General features: G+C 48.0%; 1 protein-coding gene across 2 annotated transcripts in view; it reads right to left on the bottom strand.

The window, feature by feature from the left end:
- Positions 1–17,897, bottom strand: part of nedd1 (NEDD1 gamma-tubulin ring complex targeting factor) — a 75,014-nt gene extending 57,117 nt beyond the window's left edge. The window contains exons 1-4 of one of the 2 annotated variants that reach the window (XM_055652744.1): positions 17,689–17,897; positions 3,521–3,664; positions 1,132–1,226; positions 873–989 (exon numbers count right to left, since the gene is read on the bottom strand). In XM_055652744.1, coding sequence (XP_055508719.1) covers positions 873–989; positions 1,132–1,226; positions 3,521–3,656 — 348 coding nt within the window. In that variant the 5' untranslated portion in view covers positions 3,657–3,664; positions 17,689–17,897. The remainder of the gene's footprint in view (positions 1–872; positions 990–1,131; positions 1,227–3,520; positions 3,665–17,688) is intronic. The other variant, XM_055652743.1, reaches the window with a different exon arrangement.
- Positions 17,898–20,661: the final 2,764 nt, after the last annotated feature.

The following is a 20,661-nucleotide window of genomic DNA, read 5'->3' as shown; positions in this document are numbered from 1 at the left end:
CTCTCTCTCTCTCTCTCTGGCGCAGTGAGGCAGGAACTATGCCTGGTGTGCGATTGTTTCCTCTGGTTTCTGCCCACGTCCCAAAAATGGGTGGATTTACAGGCTAAAATGGCCTCTGTAAATTACCCCTAGTGTCTAGGGAATTGATGAGATAATGGGATAATATGGAACTAGTAAGAACAGATCGGTGTGGGAGGAGGGCTGAAGTGTGTGTGCGTGTGTGTGTGTGTGTGTGTGTGCGTGGCTGTGTGTGTGTGTGTGTGTGTGTGTGTGTGTGTGTGTGTGTTGGCGTGGCGTGGCTGTGTGTGTTTGTCCGTCGCTGCAATGGGACAGCCCCTTAACAAAGCCAGAGACCCAGGTTCAATCCTGACTATGGGAAGTATCTGTACAGAGTTTGCATGTTCTCCCTGTGACCGCGTGAGTTTTCTCCGGGTCCCCTCACAGTCCAAAGATGTGTAGGTTTGTAAGTTAATTGATTTCTGCAAATTGTCGCTGGCGTGTAGGATAGAACTATTGTACACGATTGAATATTGTACAGAACTGGTCGGCGCGGACTAGGTGGGCTGATGGGCGAGTTTCCACCCTGGATCTCTAAACTAATAGTAAACAAGGTCTATTACAGGAGTACAAAAGCCTGGCTAGATTATTCCCAAGGCATTGACACCAATTCAAAAAGGAGCTGAATGTAGATTTCCCAGGTTAAGAGGTGCTTTGATTAAAAATATTTCAGGGAACTAAATGTTCGATTATGTAACTATATATTGTGCTAGTTGAGGAATCAAGGACATGGAGGCGATTTTCTTAAAAAATAACAGAACCTAATTTTTCTGCAGTGAAATACATTTGCATAGTTAGATACCATGTTAGAATACCTTCAGTGTTCTATGACATCTCTTCGACTTTGCATCCCAGATATTAACTGTGTTATCCAGACCGCCACTTACAATACACTTGCCAGTAGAACCCAGACTTACACATGTCTGTTTTCTCTGTTGAATGAAAAAAAAACATCAAAATGGTATGATATTAAATGGAAAACATTCATCCAAATCTGATGTTTTGAAGAATTCCCCCAAATGTAGTCATACATCAACCATGAATCAACACAAGCTTGAATAAAATGTTACCTACCCCTTCTGCAAAATCCTTTATAGGAACTGGAGTAGATTTGCATGTTGATAATACAATCTTATCCGCACTGCTGGATGAACTCAACAAACACTGATGTAGAAGAATTAAGGTAAAATAACTGGAAAAAAAACCCTGACACTTTGCTTCATTTAAAAGAAACAAATTATATTGACAGACAAAATAACATATGCAAATGAAGCTGCAACTCAACATTTTGAGGCATTGATAAACTATGCAAAACTCAGTTCTGCATGAAATTTGTTAGCATATATAACCTTGATATTAAAAACATTCTGGATGTTATATTCCTGCTCTACTTTGGCCAAATATTAGAAACATTAGCACTAAACACAAGATTTTATTGTATTGTTAAAAATATAATTTTGTACATAATAATATACATGGGAATTAACAAGCAATTATGGCAGCATTAGACTTTTGTTAGATAAAAGGAAAGCAAGAAAACGCAGTAAAACAAAAAGCTGAAAAAGGTCTTTCACTGAAAGGGCAAGAGGTAAGACAAGCCAAGTAAAGTAGAATTAAGGAAAACTTTGAATTTCACTAAGAATAACAGCAAAGTGCATGTAGAAGTTGACTTAGTCCTTGCTTACATAATTCGCAATCATCAGTGCAATATAAATAGTGGTCCTGGTACGCTATTTTTAAGATAAAATATTGCCACATTTTGAGAACTGGACGAACAGAATAGAAAATCCGGTGGTCCATGGCTTCAGTGGGAGCCCACCAAGCTGCCCCCTCCATGACGGATCGTGGCCTGCAGAAGGAAGTTGCTGGGCAGGACCCCAGCTTGTTGGACCCAGCAGACCACCGGCCTGGAATGAAGAGGCTGCTGTGCTGGCCCCTACTCGTCCCAGAAGACCAGAGACTAGGAGGATGGAGCCGGTAAGACAGGAAAGGAGCAAGGCCGGTAGTAGAGCAGAGGGAACAGGGGTTTGGCCTACCGCTCCCACATGATCGGCTGCGGGAGGCACCCCTGTGGAGCAAAGGTGGACGGGCGAGACGAGGGACGCTCTGTTCAAGGAACGGCTGGAGGCCCGCAACAGCCTTGGACTTACCTGAAACAGAATGGCACCAAAACATGGTATGTTGCCTCTAGCGGGTGGGCTCAGTAAACTATTTCTTACCGGGAATCAGGGATCAGGGGTATGGCAATTATATAACCATATAGCAATTACAGCACAGAAACAGGCCATCTCGGCCCTTCTAGTCCGCGCTGAACACTTATTCTCACCTAGTCCCATCTACCTGCACTGAGACCATAACCCTCCATTCCTTTCCTGTCCATATACCTATCCAATTTATTTTTAAATGATAAAATCAAACCTGCCTCCACCACTTCCACTGGGAGGTCATTCCACACAGCTACCACTCTCTGAGTTCCCCCTCATGTTACCCCTAAACTTCTGTCCCTTTATTCTCAAATCATGTCCTCTTGTTTGAATCTTCCCTACTCTCAATGGAAAAAGCTTATCCACGCCAACTCTGTTTACCCCTCTCATCATTTGAAAGACCTCTATCAAGTCCCACCTTAACCTTCTGCGCTCCAAAGAATAAAGACCTAACTTGTTCAACCTTTCTCTGTAACTTAGTTGCTTAAACTGGCAACATTCTAGTAAATCTCCTCTGTACTCTTTCTATTTTGTTGACATCTTTCCTATAATTTGGCAACCAAAACTGTCCACCATACTCCAGAATTGGCCTCACCAATGCCTTGTACAATTTTAACATTACATCCCAACTTCTATACTCAATGCTCTGATTTATAAAGGCCAGCACATCAAAAGCTTTCTTTACCACCCCATCTACATGAGATTCCACCTTCAGGGAACTATGCAGTTATTCCTAGATCCCTCTGCTCAACTGCATTCCTCAATTCGCTATCATTTACCATGTACTTCCTATTTTGATTTGTGCTGCCAAGATGTAGCACCTCACACTTATCAGCATTAAACTCCATCTGCCATCTTTCAGCCCACTCTTCCAAATGGCCTAAATCTCTCTGTAGACTTTGAAAATCTACTTCATTATCCACAACACCATCTACCTTAGTATCATCTGCATACTTACTAATCCAATTTACCACACCATCATCCAGATCATTGATGTATATGACAAACAGTGGACCCAACACAGATCCCTGAGGCACCCCACTAGTCACCGGCCTCCAACTTGACAAACAGCCATCCATCATTACTCTCTGGCATCTCCCATTCAGCCACTGTTGAATCCATTGAATTCTCTACTGGACTGTTTGTATGTACAAGAGTTTCACTGTGTTAGCACTTTGTACACGTGACAATAAAAACACCACTGAACTTGAATCACACGCTTGCAGTCGTTACTGGCAGCTACATGCCCAAAAGGATATTATCGGCAGTCCAGCAAACAGAAGTTATTTCACAGGGCTTCTTATGAGGATTAAATTGTTCCACTATAGTCATGGAAACCGAATCCCAGATTTTAATATCATCCCCACACGAGGCTAATTTGATGCTTTCCTGCATGGTATGTCCTGGAAAGTATGAGCCAAAATAAAAGGTTTTCATTAGCAAAACATTAGCTTCACGAAAAGTGAATTGATATCAAAAATTGGATAAATAGAAAATGAAGAGGAAAAAATGCATGCAGCTCAGTAGTTTTTTAAAAATTCACTCATCGAATGACAAAGGGAAGTAATTAATGCCTTTTCCCAATCATCCAGCACAAGGTGGTCATGATCAAGGAAGGCCATCGTGAAGCTCCCAGTGAGTGTGGCGGAGCCGTCCAGGAGAGGAGCCGGCGGCGGGGGCCAAGGACATGCCTCTGAACAAAGAGGAAGCCGGCGTGGAGTGTCGTCATAAACCAAAGGGGACCCGGTGTAACTATGTCGATTCTGCCGATACTTGCCGATTCTTTGCGTATGTTATGCAGAACAAATAATTTCACAGTGACATGGTACGTGATAATAATCAATCAATCCATCTTGAAATACTGTGGTACAAAACAATTGGGAAGGAACTGCAGATGTAGGTTTAAACTGAAAATAGACACTAAATGATGGAGTAACTCAGCGGGACAGGCAGCATCTCTGGGGAGAAGGAATGGTTGAGACGATTCTTCAGACTGAACCTACTTTTACGGAACTGTTCAAAGAACCTTCCACTAAATAAAACCATACTTGCACAAAGGACGAAATGTGTCATCGACAGACAATCACCAGAGCCCTAGAATATCAGTGCAGGAGTTCCTCATGAGATTGCTTTATGACCTGCCACCTTCAGCTGTTTTATCAATGACCTTCCAAACACCACAACATCGAAAGACAGAAAGCCTGCTGGTGACTGCACATGGATCAATCCTATTCTTACATTCCATGCTTACGTTGCAGTCAATTATGTCAACGTTTGTGCAACCCAGGCAATGACCGTGTCTCAGAGAAGTTCAACATTCAACAGCATTTCCTTCACTCCACCCAACTCCACCATTAAGCATAACTTACAGTAACTGAAATAGGCACAAATTCTAATGCTACAACAGCATCTAAGAAGCGATGTATGATTTTGCGATTTTTTTCTGGAACGTGCCTGGTCGCTTTGCGGCCTAACATCATGTAGCTGGCGGCCTTGTTCGAGACTGACTTTGAGTCCCACCACGGGGCCGCAAGAGTTACCATCGGAGCTTGCGGTCCCTTGCCTGGGATCGACGTTCCAACCGCGACCTGCGGATTTCAACACCAAAGAGCTCGCAGTCTCGGTTGGGAAGCTCCAAAGTCGCAAGAGGTTCAACCAGCCCTGACCTGGGGTCCAATCGCCCGCGCAGGGGAGCTGGGATACCCCCGATGCGGAGGGCCAGACCGCCAGCTACAGGAGCCAAGATCGTCCCGTCGTCCCATCAACGGAAGGCTCGAGGCCCCCGACTACAGGAGAACAAAGAAGTGTAGAGATTGAACTTTTTGTTTTGCCTTCCATCACAGTGAAGATTGTGGAGGAGTCACTGTGGTGGATGTTTATGTTAAAATGTATTTAGTGTGTTTTGTTGCTCTTTATTGGTATGATTGTACGGCTCATAGAAACATAGAAAATAGGTGCAGGAGTAGGCCATTCGGCCCTTCAAGCCTGCACATTCAATATGATCATGGCTGATCATCCAACTCGGTATCCTGTACCTGCCTTCTCTCCATACCCCTTGATCCCTTTAGCCACAAGGGCCACATCTAACTTCCTCTTAATTATAGCCAACGAACTGGCCTCAACTACCTTCTGTGGCAGAGAATTCCAGAGATTCACCACTGTGTGAAAAATGTTTTCCTCATCTCGGTCCTAAAAGATTTCCCCCTTATCCTTAAACTGTGACCCCTTGTTCTGGACTTCCCCAACATCGGAAACAATCTTCCTGCATCTAGCCTGTCCAACCCGTTAAGAATTTTGTAAGTTTCTATAAGATCCCCCCTCAATCTTCTAAATCCTAGCGAGTACAAACCGAGTCTATCCAGTCTTTCTTCATATGAAAGTCCTGACATCCCAGGAATCAGTTTGGTGAACCTTCTCTGCACTCCCTCAATGGCAAGAATGTCTTTTCTCAGATTAGGAGACCAAAATTGTACACAATACTCCAGGTGTGGTCTCACCAAGACCCTGTACAACTGCAGTAGAACGTCCCTGCTCCTATACTCAAATCCTTTTGCTATGAATGCTAAAATACCATTCGCCTTCTGCACTGCTTGCTGCACCTGCATGCCTAACTTTTAATGACTGGTGTACCATGACACCCAGGTCTCGTTGCATCTCCCCCTTTCCTATTCGGCCATCATTCAGATAATAATCTACTTTCCTGTTTTTGCCACCAAAGTGGCAAAAAATAAATTGGATAGGCATATGGATGAGAAGGGAATGGAGGGTTATGGTACGAGTGCAGGCAGGTGGGACACATTCGGCATGGATTGTACTGCATCTGCCATGCATTTGCTCACCTCACATTTATCCAGCCTATCCAAGTCACCTTGCAGCCTCCTAGCATCCTCCTCACAGCTAACACTGCCCCCCAGCTTCGTGTCATCCGCAAACTTAGAGATGTTGCATTCAATTCCCTCGTCCAAATCATTAATATATATCGTAAATAGTTGGGGTCCAAGCACTGAGCCTTGCGGTACCCCACTAGTCACTGCCTGCCATTGTGAAAAGGACCTGTTTACTCCTACTCTTTGCTTCCTGTCTGCCAACCAGTTCTCTATCCATATCAATACTGAACCCTCAATACCGTGTGCTTTGTATGCTAATCTCTTATGTGGGACCTTGTTGAAAGCCTTCTGAAAGTCCAGATATAACACATCCACTGGTTCTCCCCTATCCACTCTACTAGTTACATCCTCGAAAAATTCTATAAGATTCGTCAGACATGATTTACCTTTCATAAATCCATGCTGACTTTGTCCAATGATTTCACCACTTTCCAAATGTGCTGCTATCCCATCTTTAATAACTGACTCTAGCAGTTTCCCCACAACCGATGTTAGACTAACTGGTCTGTAATTCCCCGTTTTCTCTCTCCCTCCCTTTTTAAAAAGTGGGGTTACATTAGCTACCCTCCAATCCTCAGGAACTACTCCAGAATCTAAAGAGTTTTGAAAAATTATCACTAATGCATCCACTATTTCTGGAGCTACTTCCTTAAGTACTCTGGGATGCAGCCTATCTGGCTCTGGGGATTTATCGGCCTTTAATCCATTCTAACACCACTTCCAGGCTAACATGGATTTCACTCAGTTCCTCCATCTCCTTTGACCCGCGTGCTCTGCTATTTCTGGCAGATTATTTATGTCTTCCTTAGTGAAGACGGAACCAAAGTAGTTATTCAATTGGTGGTACACGAAATCTAAGGAACAAAGGAAATAGACAACGTTTCGGGCCGAAACCCTTCTTCAGACTGATCGGGGGCGGGGACAAGAAAGGAAAAAGGAGGAGCCCGAAGGCTGGGGAATGGGAGGAGACAGCAGGGGGACTGAGGAAGGGGAGGAGATAGCAAGGACTAACAATATTGGGAGAATTTGATGTTCATGCCCCCAGGATGCAGACTCCCCAAGCGGAATATGAGGTGCTGTTCCTCCAATTTCCGGTGCTGCTCGCTGTGGCCATGGAGGAGACGCAGGACAGAGAAGTCGGAGACGGAGTGGGAGGGGGAGTTGAAGTGCTGAGCCACCCGGACCTCAGCTTGGTTATTGCGGACCGAGTGGAGGTGTTCGGCGAAACGATCGCCCAACCTCCGCTTGGTCTCACCGATATAGATCTGCTGACATATAGAGCAGCGGATGCAATAGATGAGGTTGGAGGAGATGCAGGTAAACCTCTGTCGCACCTGGAACGACTGCTTGGGTCCTTCAACGGAGTCGAGGGGGGAGGTAAAGGGATAAGTGTTGCATCTCTTGCGGTTGCAAGGGAAAGTGCCTGGGGAGGTGGTGGTACGAGAGGGAAGGGAATAATTGACAAGGGAGTTATGGAGGGACTGGTCTTTCCGGAAGGCAGATATGGGGGGAGATGGGAAGATGTTGCGAGTGGTGGGGTCACGTTGGAGGTGGCAAAACTGATGGAGAATTATTTTTTGTATGTGACGGCTGGTGAGGTGAGGACTAGGGGGACTCTGCCCGTGTTGCGAGTGGGGGGGATGGGGAGAGAGAGCGGTGTTGCGGGGTATGGAAGAGGCCCCGGTGCGAGCCTCATCTATGGTGGAGGAGGGGAACCCCCGTTCCCTGAATAATGAGGACATTTTGTAGTGGATAATGAAGAGGATTTTCAAAGTCTGCAGAATGATTATGCCATTTGGAAGAATGGGCTGAAAGATGGCAGATGGAGTTTAATGCTGATAAATGTGAGGTGCTACACCTTGGCAGGACAAATCAAAATAGGACGTACATGGTAAATGGTAGGGAATTGAAGAATACAGTTGAACAGAGGGATCTGGGAATAACCGTGCATAGTTCCTTGAAGGTGGAATCTCATATAGAAATGGTGGTAAAGAAAGCTTTTGGTATGCTAGCCTTTATAAATCAGAGCATTGAATATAGAAGCTGGGATGTAATGTTAAAATTGTACAAGGCATTGGTGAGACCAAATCTGGAGTATGGTGTACAATTTTGGTCGCCCAATTATAGGAAGGATGTCAACAAAATAGAGAGAGTACAGAGGAGATTTACTAGAATTTTGCCTGGGTTTCAACAACTAAGTTACAGAGAAAGGTTGAATAAGTTAGGTCTTTATTCTCTGGAGCTCAGAAGTTTAAGGGGGGACTTGATAGAGGTCTTTAAAATGATGAGATGGATAGACAGAGTTGATGTGGACAAGCTTTTCCCTTTGAGAATAGGGAAGATTCAAACAAGAGGACATGACTTCAGAATTAAAGGACAGAAGTTTAAGGGTAACATGAGGGGGAACTTCTTTACTCAGAGAGTGATAGCGGTGTGGAATGAGCTTCCAGTGTAAGTGGTGGAGGCAGGTTTGTTGGTATCATTTAAAAATAAATTGGATAGGCATATGGATGAGAAGGGAATGGAGGGTTATGGTATGAGTGCAGGCAGGTGGGACTAAGGGAAAAAAGTTGTTCGGCACGGACTTGTAGGGACGAGATGGCCTGTTTCCGTGCTGTAATTGTTACATGGTTAAATGGTTATGATCAATTCGCCTGTTTCTGACTGCAAGGGACCTACATTTGTTTTAACTAATCTTTTTCTCTTCATCAAATTCTCATCAAATTCCCCGTATGTTACAAAACATACTTGGCTAATAAAGTATTGATTATGATTATGATTCCATGACAAGCAATTACTCTCTTGATTTTGTGCAGCCAATAGATTTTTATTTGTTTAGTTTAGTTTAGAGATACAGCACGGAAACAGGCCCTTCGGTCCACCGAGTCCGCACTGACCAGTGATCACCCCTTAAACTAACACTATCCTACACACTAGGGCCAATTAAATGACAACCCCACATGTCTTTGAAGTGTTGGAGGGAACCGGAGCACCCGGAAGAAAACCACGCAGTTCACGGGAAGAACTCCGTACAGACAACACCCGCAGTCAGGTTCGAACCCGGGTCCCTGGAGCTGTGAGGCAGCAACTCTACCACTGCACCACCTGTACTTAGTGAACTCGATGCAACAGCACTGATACTGACCGTAACATTTCTTATATCAGACTTTACAGAAAGTCCCCAGATTACTCCACCTCTCCAATACCAAAAACTGTTCATAACCCAAACTTGTTTGTAAGTAGGAAATTAATTAAAACAGTGAGAGAGAGATCACAGAGACATTCGAAAGGGGAGAACATGCGCAGGAAGATCACAGCCAGCCGGCCTCACTGAGTGAGTGAGTCTGCTCAGTGCTCCCAGCTCTGCTCAGCTCCACCCACATCCATGTTGTGGCTCAGGTGGGCGTCATTGTGGTCCCGCCTGACAGAAGATCAATGTAGCCCTGCAGCAGCCAGCAAATCCATTCTCATCCAACCCGCCAGTCTTCCAAAGGCTCCTTCATATCTAAGCTTTGTCCTTGTTGGTTGCGGAGAACCTGTACTTAACCCAGTTTAATTACACTAGTTTGGTCGAATCATAGAGTGATATAGCATGGAAACAGGCCCTTTGGCACAACTTGCCTACACTGACCAACATGTCAAAACTACCCCAGTCCCACCTGTGTGATTTTGCCCATATCACTCAAAATGTCCTATCCATGTACCTGTCTGTTTCTTAAACGTTGCAATAGCACCTGCCTCAACTACCTTCTCTGGCAGCTCGTTCCATACACCCACCACCATTTGTGTGAAAACCAGGGTTGTGGAGTCGGACCCGTGAAGTCGTAGCAATTTTGGTGCTGCCCGAGTCGGAATCAGTAAAAAAGTACCAACTCCGACAACATACATCTCAGAGACTATGTAAATCTCTGCCTTATGGCCTCCACCGCCGTCTGTGGGAAAGAATTCCACTGATTCACCACCCTCTGACTAAAGAAATTCCATCTCATCTCATTCCTAAGGAACATCCCTTAATTCTGAGGCTATGACCTCTAGTCCTAGACTCTCCCACAAGTAGGAGCAGACTTAAGCCATTCGGCCCATCAAGTCTACACCACCATTCAATCATGACTGATCTATCTCTCCCTCCTAACCCTATTCTCCTGCCTTCTCCCCATAAACCCTGGCACTGTACAAACCAATTTTACTTTAGTACCATCTGCAAACTTGCTAATCATGCCGTGTATTTTCTCAAGATTTCTCATGGTAATAAAGCAAAACTGAACAGAATCAGGCCATGCTGACGATATGCTTCAGTCCACATGACAATAAACTAAACTCTCCCCAGAAAAATAAATAGGTTCAGCAAGCATTAATAAATTGCAGCAAATTGTGGACGCAGCCCCGACCATCACACAAACCAACATCCCTTCCATCTACTCCATTTATACCTCAGGCTACCTCTTTAAGGAAATGGGTTTAAAAGGTAGCCTGATGATTCATGTGGTTGTTATGAAATGCCATCTTGTGTAATGTCATCATAGCAGATTTAGAATTAATACATCTAGGGGTCAGGATCGGAGTCGAATACACAAGAAATCAAGGAATCGGAGTCGGGTGTTTTGGGCATCGACTACACAGCCCTGGTGAAAACATTACCCCACAGATTGCTATAAAATCTTTTACCTTTCACCTTAAACCTATGTCCTCTGGTCCTCAATTCCCCAACTCTGTGCATCTACCCGAACTATCCCTCTCACGATTTTATACACCTCTATAAGATCACCCCTCATCCTCCTGAACTTAAAGGAATAGAGTCCAAGCCTCCTCAATCTCTCTCTATAGCTCAAACCCTCGAGTCCTGGCAACTTCCTAGTAAATCTTCTCTGTACCCTTTTCAGCCTGACAACAACTTTCCTATAACAGCTTTCCCAGAACTGACCACAATACTCAAAATGTGGCCTCACCAACATCTTATACAACTGCAACATGACCTCCCAACTTCTATACTCAATACTCTGGCTGATGAATGCCAATGTACCAAAAGCCTTTGTGACCACCCGATCTACCTGCAATTCGACTTTCAAGGAATCTTGCAGCTGCACTCCTAGATCCCTCTGCTCTACAACACTTTCCAGAGCCCTGCCATTCACTGTTTAGGTCCTGCCCATGTTAGACTTCCCAAAATGCACCTCACATTTGTCACTATTAAATTCCATCAATCATTTATCAGCCCACCTGGCCAATCAATCGAGATCCTGCTGCAAATTTTCATAATCATCTTAACTATCTGCAAAACCACCCACTTTTGTATCATCTGCAAAATTGCTAATCTTTCCATGTATGTTCTCATCCAAATATTTGACATACAGTAATCAGCCCAGCTCCGAACCCTGAGGCACATTAGTCACAGACTTCTAGTCCGAGAAACAACCTTCCACCTTCACCCTCTGCTTCCTTCCATGAATCCAATTTTCTATCCATTCAGCCATCTCTCCTTGGATCCCATGTGATCTAACCTTTCCAGAGCAGTCTACCATGTGGAGCTTGTCGAATGCTTTGCTGAAGTGCATATATACGAAAACTAGCTCAGCCCTCACTAACCTTTTTGGTCATGTCTTAAAAAAACCCCCTCAGATTTGTAAGACACGACCTCCAACACACAAAACCATGCTGACTATCCCTAATCAGCCCTTTTCCATTTAAATGCTTGTCTAACCTACCCCTCAGAATACTTTCTAGTAAATTTCCAGCTACAGATGTTAAGCTGTAAATATCTCTCCAACTGTATCCTATTTACTGGATTACTTAAAAAAAAACAAAGTGCTAAAGAAATGTAGCGGGTCAAGCAGTATGAACTGATAATGTTGTGCGTTGGGACTGATTCAGAATCACGGGATTGCTTGTCTTCTTACTTCTCAGAGTGCTTTGGATGTGGTGATCCACTCGATCGCCTCTCTCCTTATCCTCACAAATAGCGATTACTTAACACCAGGGGAGGCATAGTGTCAGAACTGTTGCCTCAGCACCAGAGACCCAGGATCAATCCTGATCTCATAAGCTGTTCATGTGGGGTTTGCACGTTCTTCCTGTCTTGGCATGTGCAGGTGTGTAGGTTAACTGGCCTCTGTAAATTGTCCCTAATGGCAAGAGTGGATGAGAAAGTTGGATAACATAGAACTGTGGAGAACAGGTGATGAACGGTCAGTGCAAAGGGCCTGTTGCCGTGCTGTGTCTGTAAACTAAACTTGTTGACAGAATTTATCTCTACCCAGTAGTGCAACAGTTTCGTCCATTTCTTCCTGAACTTGCTTTTGTCTAGGATGTAATATTCTGGATAAAACGATTTAGAAATTCCTTCTCTTCTCCGTCAGTGTCCTCAATTCACAATCCAACTCAACAAAATAAACAGAGCGGCTGACTCCGATATTCCCACAAATGGCTAATCTTGTTTGGTTAGAGCATTCATTCAAAAATTAGTTGTTGAAGTGTAATCATTCCACAATTCTGACAAATATGCTTAAAGGTTAATTATTGCTTCACATAGTGAATGACAAAGGAATCAAAGTGGTTAAGAAGGAACTGCAGATGCTGGAAAAATCGAAGGTAGACAAAAATGCTGGAGAAACTCAGCGAGTGAGACAGCATCTATGGAGTGAAGGAATCGGTGACGTTTCAGGTCGAGACCCTTCTTCAGACTGATGGGGGGGGGCGGGAAGAAGAAAGGAAGAGGCAGAGACAGTGGGCTGAGGGAGAGCTGGGAAGGGGAGGGGAAAGAGGGAGGAAGCAAGGACTACCTGAAATTGAAGAAGCCAATGTTCATACCGCTGGGGTGTAAACTACCTAAGCAAAATATGAGGTGCTGCTCCTCCAATTTACGGGTCGGGTCGGAATGGGAGGGGGAGTTGAAGTCCTGAGCCACCGGGAGATCAGGTTGGTTGTAGAATAGAATAGAATAGTTTCCTTATTGTCATTATAACATGAACCATGTACAACGAAATTTAAAAATGTCAGCCAGTCAGTGCACCATTCAAACATTTCTAAAAGCTAACGATACATACAAGGTAAAATATTAAAAGATAAACTACAATAAATATCACGAAAAAACACCCAACCCTCCATCCTTCTGTCGATTTCAGTTACCACAGTCCCTTAGTATGTCTCGCCCCTGCGTTCCTTGACAGCTACATTTAGTGCTTTTATAGCAGTGGGGTAAAAACTGTTTTTTTAGTCTGTTCGTTCTGGTCCTTGTAGATCTGTACCGTCTGCCTGACGGCAACAGTTCAAACAGGGAGTGTCCGGGGTGGGAAATGTCCTTTATGATACTCTGGGATTTTTTGGTGTAGCGGGAACTGTGTAAGTCCTCCAAGGTAAGGAGCAAGGTAAGGAGAGGGCAGCCGACAATCCTCTGGGCATTGTCAATGGCCCTCTGGAGCGCTTTCCTCTGAGCCGCTGTGCAGCTGGTGTACCACACGCATACACAGTATGTTAGTATGCTCTCAATGGAGCACCGATAAAAGGACAGCAGCAGTCTCTGAGTGATGTTGTTCTTCCTGAGCACCCTCAGGAAGTGCAGTCTCTGCTGGACCTTTTTCAGCAGCGCAGTGGTGTTCACGCCCCACGTCAGGTCCTCCTCAATATGGATTCCCAGGAAGCGGAAATCCGCCACCCTCTCTACACAGTCCCCTCTGATAGTCAATGGTACCATGTCCGTTTTATTCTTCCTGAAGTCTATTATTACTTCCTTTGTATTTAAGGTGTTGAGGAGCAGGTTATTTTCTTCACACCACACTGTCAGCTGCTCCACCTCATCCCGGTAGGCGTACTCGTCCCCCCCGGAGATGAGTCCCACCACCGTAGTGTCATCCGCAAATTTGACAATGGTGTTGCTGTGGTGGGCGGGGGTGCAGTCATGTGTGTAGATGGTGTAGAGCAGGGGGCTCAGTACGCAGCCCTGTGGAGAGCCGGTACTGAGGCTGAGGGCCGTGGATGTGTGATGGCCCACTCTGACTCTCTGGCTGCGACCCGACAGGAAGCTATTTATCCACGTACAGGTGGAGTGTGGAAGTCCCAAGTCCCCCAGTTTGTCCACCAGTTTGTGGGGAAGGATGGTATTAAAAGCAGAGCTGTAGTCCACAAAGAGCATCCGCACGTAGCTCCCCCGCTGCTCCAGGTGAGACAGTGCAGCATGGAGAGCTGTGGCTACAGCGTCCTCTGTAGATCTATTTGCTCTGTACGCAAACTGGTAGGGGTCAAAGCTTCAGGGCAGGAGTGATGTGATATGACCCCGGACCAGATTTTCAAAACACTTCATCACCACTGGTGTGAGTGCGACTGGCCGGTAGTCGTTGAGGCTGGAGATGTTGGTTTTTTTGGGCAAGGGGACTATGGTGGAGGACTTCAGACAGGGTGGAACAGTGGACTGTGCCAGAGACTGGTTAAAAATTCTCGTCCAGACTCCAGCCAGCTGGTCTGCGCAGTCCTTCAACACGCGTCCAGAGACGCCGTCAGGTCCAGTAGCCTTCCTTGGATTGATGGCCCGCAGCGTGCGCCTCACCTCATGCTCCTCTATCTTGAGTGTTAGGCTGCTGTGGACCAAGTGCTATGATGTGGCTGTCTCGGGTGGCTCCACTTCAAAGCGAGCAAAGAAGTGGTTCAGCTCCTCTGCCAGCGAGGCGTCACCTTCAACAGCTCCAAGGTTGGTCTTATAGTTGGTGAGATACTGGATCCCCTGCCACACCTGCCTGCTTTTATTACTGTCCAGGTGGTCCTCTATCTTCCTCCTGTAGTTTGATTTGGCCTCTCTGATGCCTCTCTTCAGGTTAGCTCGGGCCATGCTGTATAAAGCCCTATCGCCAGACCTAAAAGTGGTGTTCCTCTCTTTCAACAGCCGCTGGACCTCCCGGGTCATCCAGGGCTTCTGGTTGGGGTAGACCCGGATGCGTTTGCCCACTGTGACCGTGTCCATACAGTTTTTAATGTAACACAGTACACTGTCTGTGAACATCTCCAGGTCCTGGTTTTCAAACACCTCCCAGTTGGTCCTGTCGAAACAGTCCTGCAGCTGCTGAGAAGCACCATCAGGCCAGGTTGTGATGGTCTTTGTAATAGTAGGAGCGGTTTTCCTGAGGGGGGCATATGCAGGAATTAAGAGCAGGGACATATGGTCAGACTGGCCCAGGTGTGGTAGTGGTCTAGCCCTGTAGCCCAGCTTGATGTTGGAGTAGACCTTGTCCAGTGTGTTAGCTCCTCTTGTAGCACATTTAACATGCTGGTAGAATTTGGGCAGCATTGGGCAGAATCTGGGCAGCAAATTGAGTAGAGGTGTTGGGCGAAGCGATTGCCAAGCCTACGCTTGGTCTCACCGATGTAGAGCAGCTGACACCGAGAGCAGCAGATGCAATAGATGAGGTTGGAGGAGGTGCAGGCGTACCTCTGCCGCACCTGCAAAGACTGCTTGGTCCTTGGATAGTCAAGGGGGGAGGTAAAGCAACAAGTGCAGCATTTACTGTGGTTGCAAGGGAAAGTGCCAGGGGAGGGGGTGGTTTGGGTGGGAAGGGATGAATTGACAAGGGAGTTACGGAGGGAGCGGTCTCTGCAGAAAGACGAAAGGGGAGATGGGAAGATGTGGTCATGTGGCTGCGGGGGTCGCTCTGACACCCTGGTGAAAGCTTCATCTATAGTCGAGGAGGGGAACCCCCGTCCCCTAAAGAATGAGGACATCTCAGATACCCTGGTATGGAACACCTCATCCTGGGTCATCTCTGCTACAAATCCACTGAATCCCATGGATATCTGGACTACACTTCTTCCCACCCCGTTTCCTACAAGGACTCTATCCCCTATACCCAATTCCTCGGCCTACACCACATCTGCACCCAGGATGAGTCTCTTTTGTACCCCGTAGCTCCGCTCGCACACCCCATCTCCTCACTCTTAACAAGCGCAGTCCCCCTTGTCCTCACCTTCCACACCACTAGCCATCACATACAACCGATAATCCTCCGACATTTTCGCCACCTCTAACAGGATACCACCACAGGCCACATCTTCCCATCTCCTCCCCTTTCAGCTTTCCGCAAAGACCGCTCCCTCCGTAACTCCCTGGTCAATTCGTCCCTTCCCACCCAAACCACCCCATCCCCTGGTACCTTCCCTTGCAACCGCAGGAAATGCTACATTTTGTTGCTTTACCTCCTCCCTTGAGTCCATCCAAGGACCTAAGCAGTCTTCGCAGGTGTGGCAGAGGTTCACCCGCAACTCCTCCAACCTCATCTATTGCATCCGCTGCTCGAGGTGTCCTGCTGTACGTCTGTGAGACCAAGCGCAGGCTTGGCGATCGCTTTGCCCAACACCTGCACTCAGTTCACAACAACCAACCTGATCTCCCGGTGGCCCAGCACTTCAACTTCCGCTCCCATTCCGAATGCAACCTTTCTGTCCTGGGCCTCCACCATGGCCAGAGTGAGTCCCACCGTAAATTGGAGGAGCAGCACCTCATATTTTGCTTGGGTAGTTTACACCCCAGCAGTATGACCATTGACTTCTCCAATTTCAGGTAGCCCTTGCTTTCTCCCCCTTTCCCCTCCCCAGCTCTCCCTCAACCCACTGTCTCCGCCTCTTCCTTTTTTCTTCCCGCCCCCCCACCCCCACATCAGTCTGGAGAAGGGTCTCAACCAGAAACGTAACCTATTCCTTCACTCCATAGATGCTGCCTCACCTGCTGAATTTCTCCAGCATTTTTGTCTACCAAAGAATCAAAGTGGAATTGATGAACATGCAAGAGACAACGGGATGGATGTATATGAGGCAATAGGGAGGGTGAATGGGATTGTTCTGTTGGGAGCAGGTCTCCTTTCACACAAAGGGTCGAGGAGGTTCACACAAAGGGTGGTGAATGTATGGAACACAGTGCCAGAGGAAGGGAAGGGCCTCAACCAGAAAAATCACCCATTCCTTCTGTGCACAGATGCTGCCTGTCCCGCTGAGTTAGTCCAACATTTCGTATCTTACTTCAGTGTAAACCAGTATTCTCATTTCCTTCGTATGCAGGCTGCCTAAGAAACATCTGGACATGTGTATGGATAGGACAAGTTTAGAGTGATATGGACCATATGCACGCAGATGGGATGGGACTGGTGTAGATGGGACATATCAGCGTGGGCAAGTTGGGCCAAAGGGTCTCTTTAACTCTGTATGTCTGTCATACAAGTGGATACAAGCTCCCCGTGTGCCACTCCCCGTGTGCCCACTCCCCCCTGTGTGCCCACTCTCCCCGTGTGCCCGCTCTCCCGTGTGCCCACTCTCCCCTGTGTGCCCGCTCTCCCCGTGTGCCCGCTCTCCCCGTGTGCCCACTCCCCCCGTGTTCCCACTCCCCGTGTTCCCACTCCCCGTGTGCCCGCTCTCCCCGTGTGCCCGCTCTCCCCGTGTGCCCGCTCTCCCCGTGCCCACTCTCCCCTGTGTGCCCACTCTCCCCGCGTGTGTGCCCGCTGGGCAGGGCTGAGGGGGAGCCGCGGTCGCCGCTGAGACTGCAGTTGTCTCCGGCGGCGTGAGCAACTTACCTGCGGGCCACGGCCGCCTCCCCTCCCCTCCCGGGCTGCTCTCTCCGGGCGAACTTGGGACAAGGGCTGGATGAACACGGAAGCCCGAGTTGTGAGCGGGGTCTGCGGATGAGCGCGGGTAGTTGTGCGGCCGCCCGGCGAACAACAGGACAGGACGGGACAGCTCAGGCCGACCGACCGGCCACTGGCACCAACCGCTGCTGCTCCGGGCGGGCGGGCGGACGGACGCAAACGCGCGCGTTCCCGGCACCACGCCCCCAGTCTCCCAGGGCAACGACTGCGGCTGCGCGCGGACCACTCGCCCAGGACCTATCACCGACAACGCTTTCTCCGTAACCCCGCCCCCCCCCCAACAGCGAGACTGCGCGAGCTACACGTACGCGCCCCGCCCCCTTCAGCGACAAATAGAGACTGCGTAGCGCGAGATCCAATTACCAACCCCGACCTCCCCCACATAGGCTTTGGGGGGAGTGACAGCGCGCGCTCCACTTCAGACAACCTCCACCCCCCCCCCCAACACTTCCCTGACATTGCTTGATCTCCTGCGCGATAGAGTAACCCAAATATCTGCTCCGCCAGGCTACACCAGGGCAACGGGAGGGTGGCTACTCCCAAATATCGTCTATGCCGCATCTTGGCGGATGAGGCGTTCCACACCAGGACATCTGAAATGTCCTCCTATTCAGGGAACCCTCACCATACAACTCGCACACGTTCTTCCTACCCCGCCCACTGCTCTCCTCCCCAAATACAAGGCGTAGCTATGGGCACACGCATGGGCTCCAGCTACGCCTGTCAGTTTCGCCTCCTCTACTCCACATCTGTATCTGGGTACGCTTGAACAATCCTTGTTCAATACGTACCAGGGCCCCATCCCCGACCTCTTTACCTCCGTTACATTGACGACTGCTTTGCGACAGGGGCCACCTCATCTGCACCCTAGACACACAACTGACCAAGCTGATCGTTTCGCCGAACACCTCCACTTCACCAAGCACCCCTTGGCCAGCCAGCACTTCAACTCCCCCTCCCAACCTACTGTCCTGGTCTCCTCCATTTCAGCAGCACACGGAAATTGGAGGAACCCACCCATTCCTTGAGTCTGCACCCCCTCACCGACTTCTCCCATCGTTAGACTTCTCCTCCCCTTCCTCAGCTCCCCTGCTGTCTCCTCCCACCCTCCAGCCTTCCGGCTACTCCTCCTTTTCCCTTTCTTGTCCCCACCCACACCCCTGATCAATCTGAAGAAGGGTTTCGGCCCGAAACGTTGCCTATTTCCTTCGCTCCATAGATGCTGCTGCACCCGCTGAGTTTTCTCCAGCTTTTCTGTGTAACCTGACTCACATGGCTATCTGGACTACACGTCTTCCCACCCTGCCCCCTGTAAAGACTCCATCCCCTCCCTACTCCCAATTCCTCCGCCTACGCCGCATCTGTTCCCAGGATGAGACGTTCTATACCAGGGCATCGGATTTGTCCTCGTTCTTCAGGGAACAGGGATTCCCCTCCGCCACCATAGATGAGGCTCGCACCAGGGTCTCATCCATACCCCGCAACACTGCTCTCCCCATCCCCGCATTCGCAACAAGGGCAGAGTCCCCCTAGTCCTCACCTTTCACCCCACCAGCCAACAAATACAACACATAATCCTCCACCATTTCCGCCACCTCCAACGTGACCCCACCACTTGCCACATCTTCCCATCTCCCCCTATGTCTGCCTTCCGCAAAGACCGCTCCCTCCGCAACTCCCTTGTCAATTCTTCCCTTCCCTCCCGTACCACCCCCTCCCCGGGCACTTTCCGTTGCAACTGCAAGAAATGCAACACCTGTCCCTTCACCTCCCCCCTCGACTCCATTCAAGGACCCAAGCAGTCGTTCCAAGTGCGACAAAGGTTCACCTGTATCTCCTCCAACCTCATCTACTGCATCCGCTGCTCTAGATGTCAGCTGATTTACATCGGGGAGACTAAGCGGAGGTTGGGCGATCGTTTCGCCGAACACCTCCGCTCAGTCCGCAATAACCTACCTGAACTCCCCCTCCCATTCCCAATCCGACCTCTCTGTCCTGGGTCTCCTCCATTGTGAGCAACACCAGAAATTGGAGGAACAGCACCTCATATTCCGCCTGGGTTGCTTGCGTCCGGATGGCATGAACGTTGAATTCTCCCAATTTTGCTAGCCCTTGCTGTCTCCTCCCCTTCCTTAACCCTCCCATCCCTCCGCCCTCGGGCTCCTCCTCCCTTTTTCCTTCCTTCTCCCCCCCCACCCCCCATCAGTCTGAAGAAGGGTTTCGGCCCGAAACGTCGCCTATTTCCTTCGCTCCATAGATGCTGCTGCACCAGCTGACTTTCTCCAGCATTTTTGTGTACCTTCAAGGATACTAGTATCTTTGATGAGCTTCTTGTAGGAAACACACACTGTGGCGAGTGATGAATCCACCTGGCTCCTGCAGCGTGAAGGGGAGGGAGGGAGGGAGGTAGGAGGGGGTCTACATGAGCCATCATAACTCCAATTCGAGTGGAGTGGCTTTCCTGTTGACCCCATCTTCCCGGCTGTAGATCCTCAAGGTAGCAATGTTACAAAATTTTGAGATTAAAAAAATCAAGTCTAATTTATCCCATCAGATATAGCATAAAAAGAAGTTTAATTTGACACGTAATTCACTTTCATATCTTCAGTATTAAAAATGTTATGGCCATTTTCATACTCGGAAATTAGCATCTTGTTTCTAAGGAGGTTTCACGGCAGTCAGGTCACGACCCATGACCCGTACTGTTGCTACGCTACTCCAAATGGATTACATGCGATGTACTGCAAGTAGGCACTTATCATTGTTCCCAACGTAGCGGGCCCGTTAAAACCTGCTGAAATTGTCAATTTTTGCGCTGTAAATAATTATGGAAATCGGAATAAGCGTGTGAGACATTTAGCCTACTTCAGAATTCCAAAAATGAGGAGAAATGACGGTAGA

This window comes from Leucoraja erinacea, chromosome 22 (genome assembly GCF_028641065.1).
Source record: "Leucoraja erinacea ecotype New England chromosome 22, Leri_hhj_1, whole genome shotgun sequence".
Lineage (NCBI taxonomy): Eukaryota > Metazoa > Chordata > Chondrichthyes > Rajiformes > Rajidae > Leucoraja > Leucoraja erinaceus.
This window is presented reverse-complemented; position numbering and strand designations above follow the sequence as displayed.